The sequence below is a fragment of the Physeter macrocephalus genome, chromosome 16, assembly GCF_002837175.3.
Source record: "Physeter macrocephalus isolate SW-GA chromosome 16, ASM283717v5, whole genome shotgun sequence".
Classification (NCBI taxonomy): Eukaryota; Metazoa; Chordata; class Mammalia; order Artiodactyla; family Physeteridae; genus Physeter; species Physeter macrocephalus.
In genome coordinates, this window is record NC_041229.1 from 102,855,824 (window position 1) to 102,863,338 (window position 7,515).

Sequence of the window (7,515 nt, forward strand, 5' to 3'; positions counted from 1 at the left end):
GGACCGGGGCGCGAACCCGCGTCCCCTGCGTCGGCAGGCGGACTCTCAACCACTGCGCCACCAGGGAAGCCCAAGATATTTTTTTAATGGAATGCTTCACAAATTTCCATGTCATCCTTGTACAGGGTCCATGCTGATCTTCTCTGTGTCGTTCCAATTTTAGTATATGTGCTGCTGAAGTGAGCCACAGCAAGATTTCTTTAAATGACACTATGTTTTGCTGGTGAGGGTGTAAACACTGTGGATTGCAATCTACATTGATTGAGCATTTGGGGACAGTGATTAAGCGCTATCAAAATTAAATTGCTGACAGCCAGCAAGTCTGCTTCAAGGAACTTATCTTGCAGAAATACCTCACGTGCGAAGGCGCATTTCCAAGGATGTCACAGCTGCAGTGTCTGTCCCAGGGAAGCTAGCAGAAGCCGTGTGCGTGTTTGACAGGAGGAGATGAGTTTAGTACATCATGTCAGACATACGGTGACAACCAGTGTGAAGGCTGAGGCAGCTCTGCATGTACTGACATGGAAAGATAAGCATAATATACTCTGAAGCAAAAAAAGTATGATGTCACTTTTGTTGAGAAATTACACACACACACACACACACATGCAAAATCACAAGACATTCAAAAGGTCCACGGGGGCTTCCCTGGTGGGGCAGTGGTTGAGAGTCCGCCTGCCGATGCAGGGGACGCGGGTTCGTGCCCCGGTCCGGGAGGATCCCACGTGCCGCGGAGCGGCTGGGCCCGTGAGCCATGGCCGCTGAGCCTGCGCGTCCGGAGCCTGTGCCCCGCAACGGGAGAGGCCGCAGCAGTGAGAGGCCCGCGTACCGCACACACACGTACCGCAAAAAAAATATAAAATAAAAAGGTCCACGGTTTCAGGTCTGTTTCGGCATCGAAGGCCAAGCATAAGTCAATAGTTCAAGGGCTCCCGTGTTCCGAAGCAGGTGCTTACGGTGGGACCTGCAGGTAGATGGGGCAGACGGCTCACACAGGACCTAGTAGGCCATGGTAAGGACTTCGGCTTTTACGCTTCAAGAGATGGGATCCCGGGAATTCCTTGGCGGTCCAGTGGTTGGGAGTGGGCGCTTCCACTGCAGGGGGCCTGGGTTCCACCCTGGTTGAACTAAGATCCCGCAAGACGCGAGGCGCAGCCCAAAAGAGAAGGGGTGGGAATCCATTGGAGGGTTTTAAACAAAGGCAGGACAGGCTCCGGTCTTAACAGGATCACTCTGGCTGCCGAGTAGAGAACAGACTTGAGGCAAGAGCAGAAGCTGGGCGCAGGGGCTCCTGCAGTGATCCGGATGAGAAGGGGTGGGGGCTTGGGGGAGCGTGCTAATGGTGGTGGAGGGGAGAAGTGGCTGGATTCTGCGTGTATTCTGAAGGCGATGGCGGCAGGGTTTGCTAAGTGCTTGGGGCGTGGAGTGTGAAGGAAAGAGAGGAATCCACAATGACGCCAGAATTTTGGCGGGAGCAGCGGGAAGGATGGATGTGGCCTTGACCGAGATGGGGCGGATGGAAAGTCTGAATTTCAACGTGTCGAATTAACTAATATGCTTATTCGTCATCCAAGTGGAGTTGTCGAATGGGCCGTTGGATGTGAGTCTGGACTTCGCGGGCGAGGTCAGTGCTGGGAAATGTAAACTCGGGCAGACCTGGAAGGTGATAGATGGCTTTTAAGGCTATCAGACTGGAGGAGCTCACTTGAGGAGTGAGTGTGGCTGGAAAGGTCCGTAGACACCTCGTGAAAATATTGACCTGAGGAACCCAGACCCGTCCTCTGCCAAGGAAGGGAGTAGCCCAGAGTTTGTCCGAAAAATCAATTCGGTGGGGGTCTGGAGGGGACTTGCTCTCTGAAAATGGAGCAGCCCACACACTTGCCCTCCACCTGGGGTCCCACGGGTGACATTCAGCAGAGGAGGTGGATGGGCGGGGCTGGCAGCCCACCAGAAAGAGCAGAGTTGACCTATTGTGAATGGAAAAGATCTTCACCTGGAGCGTTATTTAGGTTGTTCAGTGAAATGTGCTCATTGCAGAGGTGCTACTGGGATGGAGTCTGCAAGCAGACAGGGGTCCACAGCAACAAAGCTCTGAGCAAAGCATGCCCGGAGGGCATCCGCATGGATTTACTTCCACGAGCACTGTTGGCTGATTAATAACAACTCTTACCTGGCAGCTGTGACGAGCTGTGGAAATGTTCCATGATGCATGTGTGTATATATTAACTGATTTAATCCTTGCCACAGCCCTAGGAGGTAGACACCATGATAACCAGCCCCACGTTGCCCATGAGGAAACAGAGAAGGTACGTGACACGTGGAGGGGCTGGGATCTCAACCCCGGTGCTTCCTCTGTTTGTTTTTTGTTTTTGGCCATGCCCTGCAGCTTGCGGGATCTTAGTTCCCCCGGCAGGGATCAGCCCCGTGCCCCTGCAGTGGAAGCGCGGCGTCCTAACCACCAGACCGCGGGGAAGTCCCTTTCCTCTGTACTCCTGACTATTTATTGTACTCTGCTGCCTACCAATTAGTCATCAGTCATTTTTAGCAGTTTTAACCAACATTTACCGAGCGTGTTGCCTTTGTGATTTCATTGAATCCTTGCAACAAACCTACGGGATGGGCCTCTGATTCCAGTTTGGCAGAGGGGAGAAGTGACTTGCCCAAGGTCACAGAGCCGGTGAGAGGCTAAGCCACGCTACTCCATCTCCAGGGCCTCTCAGCTCGGGACCATGTCCCTGTACTGCTGGTCAAAGTGGTCAGCTCCGGGCGTCTCATGGGGATTTACCATGTCAAGGCTTTTCGGCGATGCTTAGAAGTTTGGAATAAGAGCTGCATGTTGTCTCTCCAGAGCCTCCTCAGTGCTCTGGTTTGCCTGCTGCCTTGTTCCTGGACGTGGTGTTCAACTTCCTGGCCTTTCCTGTCCTGTCAGGGCCTGGGAGGGTAAGTGGTTTGAACAAGATCTTGTTGTGAGGGTTCAGTTTGCCCCTTACATGGCCTCAGCAGGGGCTGAGGGGTAGCAAGGAGGCAGGCGGAGGGAGAGGGACACGGCAGGCGCCATCTGCCATCTTCATGGGGTGTGAGGACCCTTTGAGATGGAGAGTCCTGAGACCCCTTTGATAGATAGATGGTGAAACACAGGCTGAGCCAGGGCAGGGGAATTGTGCTAGGTCAACGGGGAGTCCTGCAGAGTCAGGAACAGAGGCAGGCCTTGGCCCTGGATCTCTGGACTCCCAGGCCTGGACTCTTTCTCAGCATCCTGCCCAACTCTCCCCTCCGGAAGGAAGCAGGCCTTATATATACCCTTCCTGGCCTGCTTTTGCCAGAGCCCTTGAGACTGGCTGAGGACTGGTTGCCATAGAGATGGTGGGACAGGCAGTTCCAAGGTTGGCAGATGCGGGGCGGGGGATGGGACAAGACACCAATATGCTAAACGCCCACCAGCAGTTGGTCAGGACCGCATCGGGGAGACCAGGGCAAGACACACCACAGCAGTCTCCAGGGACGGCCACACGTCTGCTCAAGCTTCTCTCAAGCATCCCCCAAGCTGAGCAGGTGAGGGGGGCCCCTTGGGGGGATAGCCAACTGCCCAGAGGCAGGTTGGCTCTCTGGGGTGGGGAGGCCACGGCTGAGGGAGGCCCTCGAGAAGCCACGAGACTGGAGCTGAGGCCCAGGTGAGAGTCAGGGAGGCCCCAGGATGTGGGGTGGAGACCAGGGACGGCTCCCAGGCTGCTGATGGAGCAACTTGAGCAACACTGCGGGAGGACCAGGATTTCGGGAAAGACGATGAGTTCTTCCCACTTTGGCTTAGTAAGTCCAGGGCCCTATGGGGCATTCAGAAGAGCTATCCAGAGCCCAGAGGCAGTACAGTGACAAATGGTGACAAATCTGGGCTCTGGGGACAGACTCGACACATTCAGGTCCTGGCTCCACTTACCAGCTGTGTGACCTTAGTCAAGTGACTTCACCTCTCTGAGCCCCAGTGTTCTCATCTGCATGACAGGGGTGATAGCGAATATCTACCTCATAGGATCCTTGGGAAGGTTAAACGAGTTAATACTTGAAAGTCCTGAGCACCCAGTAGGTGCTCAGTAAATAGCAGTTGTTGCTATTTTAATATTAATAATTCAGGTCATGATCAGTCAGTTTCAGTGGTAACAAGGGCCCAGAGGGGCCAGCCTGACAGAAAAGGAGGGTCCTGGGACTTCCCCGGCGGTCCAGTGGTTAAGACTCCGAGCTTCCACTGCATGGGGTGTGGGTTCGATCCCTGGTCAGGGAACTAAGATCCCACATGCCGTGTGGCACAGCCATAAAACAAACAAACAAACAAACAAAAGAACAGGAGGGTCCCCTGGGGGAGCTGCTCAGAGCTGGGCCTCCTCTCCTGCCTTTGCCCAGGGGATTCTTGGGAGCGGTCATGGTGTCATTCAGGGCCAGCAGCAGAGGTCTCAGAGCACAGGGCAGACGGCAAAGAAGGACCGGAGGCTCAGGGGCCGGAACAAGAAAGGGCAAGTCTCCGCTGAGGCTGAGGAGTAAGCAGCTGTGGAGGGGCCGGGGGGCTGCTGGGTGCCAGGCCCCACTGGGGGCCGGCGCACAGACCCTGACCCCTGCCCCCTGCCCTCTCCCTCCTCAGTCTGGTCCCCTCTCCTCCTCGGAAACCCTCCTTCCCCTTCCAGTGGGCCTGGGAGAGCTTCACCACAGATGGCCGGGCTCCGCTTCAGCCAGGCCCCGCCTCGGCCCCTGGCCACCAAGCCCTGCCCTTGCCCGCAGCGGTCCATCGGCACAAGTCCAGGCGCAAGTCCACGGCCAACTTCCCGGAGGCCCATGGCTTCTGCTGGAAGACAGAGGCGCCAGATCTGGAGAGGAGACAGCAGCTCAGGGCCTGTAGCTGCATCCCCATGCCTCCCGGCCAAGGGGGGAGCCAAGAGCCGGAGCTGCCTGGGAAGAGCTCAGCATCGGGGTCGGAGGCCGAGGAGGCCGAGCTGGAAGGCCTGGGCGCTGAGGAGCCCGAGAGGGCTCTGAGCCCCGGGGAACCGCCCCAGCTCCCCAGAAGGGGGTCGATCTTGGAGGAGGAGCCATTTGCAGAGGCCACAGATGAGGCCGAGGAGGGGGAGCACAGGGTCCCCCAGAGAAGGAGGGCTAGTTCTCGAAGAAAGGGGCGGAATTCCGGCGAGGAGGCCTGGGACGAGAGTGAACCGCGGAGCCAGGGGAGCTGCTCTGGCTCCAACAACCTCCGAGGACCACAGAGGAGGAGGCCAAGGGCCAGGGAGCTGGAGGGGCCGTGGAACCTGGAGAAGCTGCAGCAGGAGTTGGACCGTGGTGAGCATGAGGCTCAAGGCCCGGGTTCCCCCACGGAGCCGCGCAGCGCGGAGAGGGGCTGGAGCCAGCCGCCGGGCTGGGCTGGGCTGCGCTCCAGGTGCGGGGACGGATTGCCCAAGGGGCCAGGAGAGGCGGCAGTGCCTGATTTGTCCCTCTGTGGACAGGTCCCGAAAAGCTGCCCTGGAAGCCATCGCGGGCTGCTGTTCAGGCCTCCCGCCGGAGCGGGAAGGCCCATGCCTTGGGAGCTGATGAGACTTTCCTGTTTGCAAACTTCCCTAACCGCACCTTCCACAAACGACAGGAGGCCACCAGGTGAGGTGGAGACGAAGAAGGGTGGGAGCGAAGCACAGGGACCAGAGAGGAGCTAGTTCTTCAGGAGACAGTCATTCATTCCTCCATTTATCCATTCACCAGTCTTTCTGATCATCTGTCCACCCACCCACCATCCACCATCCATCCATCCATCCATCCACCGTCCATGCATACATCTGTCTGCTTGGCCAACTGTTTATTGACACTAAGCCAGTTTTCATTCACTTCCCATCTTCTATCCATTCATTAATTTATTAGCTAAGTGATTAAGGCAACATGTATCAGGTATCTGCTCATGGGTCCTCAGGCTATAAAGGTAAAAAGACTTGGTTTCAGCCCTAAGAAGCTCAAGGTTGGCTGGAAAAGGAGACAGATGGGCAAAACAGCGACAATGGCAGAAGAGTTAGATCATTACTATACTCAGGGCTTGAACGAGAGACACTTGGGAGCAGAGGGCAAGACAGGTGGTGGCTGCTGACAGTGTCCAGGTGAGGGTTGATGAGGCCTTGGACCAGATGGCCATGTGAGTAAAGAGACGGGGATTTATTTGAAAGATATTTGGAGGCTGGCGCAGTGGGCCTCGGTGACAAGTTAGAAGTGGTAGGTGAGAATCCATTCAGCGTCCTGATAGCACCCTTCAAGTCTTATCCCGTTATCCTTCCTTGAGATCTTTCCATGCTCCCCGGTGCCCTTAGGACAAAGCCCAGATTCCTTGGTGAGGTGCTGGGCTGTCTGTCCATCCCTTTGTACAGATTGAGGGCTCCTCCACGGAAGGTGCCGGCTTTTTTTTTTTTTTAATATTTATTTTATTTATTTATTATTTTTTTGGCTGCATTGGGTCTTAGTTGCGGCATGTGGGATCTTCTGTTGTGGCGCGTGGGCTGCTCTCTAGTTGTGGCGTGCTGGTTCCAGAGCGCGTGGGCCCTGCAGTTTGTGGCACGCAGGCTCTCTAGTTGAGGCGCCTGGGCTCAGTAGTTGTGGCACGCGGGCTTAGTTGCCCCGCAGCATGTGGGATCTTAGTTCCCCCACCAGGAATCTAACCCGCGTCCCCTGCACTGGAGGGCGGATTCTTTATCACTGGCCCACCAGGGACGTCCTGGTGCCAGAGCTTTTTGATCACAGCCCCCGTCTGGCACCCTAAAAGGACCTGGCACATAGTTGGTGCTCAATAAACATGTGCTGAGTGTATGTCTGCATCTACCCCTCTATTTGTCTATCTGTCCATCTTTCTATCTGACCATGATTCGGTTGTGCATGAACTCATCAATACTGAGTTTCTGTCTGTGTTAGGCACTGTGCTAGGTGCTGGGGATACATTGGTGGCGAAGAGGACAGACAAAGAATCCTGTTCTCATGAGGCTCACATTCTACTTGGGAAGGAGGATAATTGATAAAGAAATGAACAAAACGTATAGCTAGAGATAGAAGGTCCCTGAGAGGTAGATGGGGTGCTGAGGTCTCATTTTCTCTGACCTTTGAGCAAAGACCTGGTTGACCAGAGGACCTGGCCATCAGATCTGGGGGAAGAACGTTCCAGGTGGATCTAGGTGCTGTCTATTCAAACATCCACACCATCCATCCATCCTTTCATCCACCCACTGATCCCATCATCATGTTTCTTTTTCCCGTCCATTCATCCGTCTGTCCCTCAAACCCGTAGGCATTACCCTAGCTCCTACCAGATATAGGGGTCAGAGAGAAAAAAAGATCTGGGTCCTCCCCTCAAGGACAGCTGCTTTGCAAGGGGAAGTTGGCAATACAGGTGAGGTCATGGGTGTGTGTGCTGAGCTCCACAAGGCTAAGCACTGTCAGAGTTGGGGTGCACCCCTGGCTGGAGTAGGCAGGAGGCTTCCAGGAAGAGTAGGGAAAGGCCTTGAGCTAGGCCCG

General features: G+C 55.5%; 1 protein-coding gene and 1 non-coding gene across 2 annotated transcripts; one reads left to right on the forward strand and one right to left on the reverse strand.

The window, feature by feature from the left end:
* Positions 1-80: 80 nt before the first annotated feature.
* On the reverse strand, positions 81-188 carry LOC112067469 (U6 spliceosomal RNA). The gene has a single exon (XR_002893288.1). It is a non-coding gene; the product is annotated as a U6 spliceosomal RNA (small nuclear RNA).
* Positions 189-3,405: 3,217 nt separating this feature from the next.
* Positions 3,406-5,632, forward strand: LOC102981022 (testis-specific protein 10-interacting protein). Its single transcript, XM_028500867.1, has 4 exons — positions 3,406-3,552; positions 4,396-4,529; positions 4,631-5,316; positions 5,481-5,632. The coding sequence occupies exons 1-4, from the start codon at positions 3,406-3,408 to the stop codon at positions 5,630-5,632; spliced, it is 1,119 nt and encodes a 372-aa protein (XP_028356668.1).
* The last annotated feature ends 1,883 nt before the right edge of the window (positions 5,633-7,515 follow it).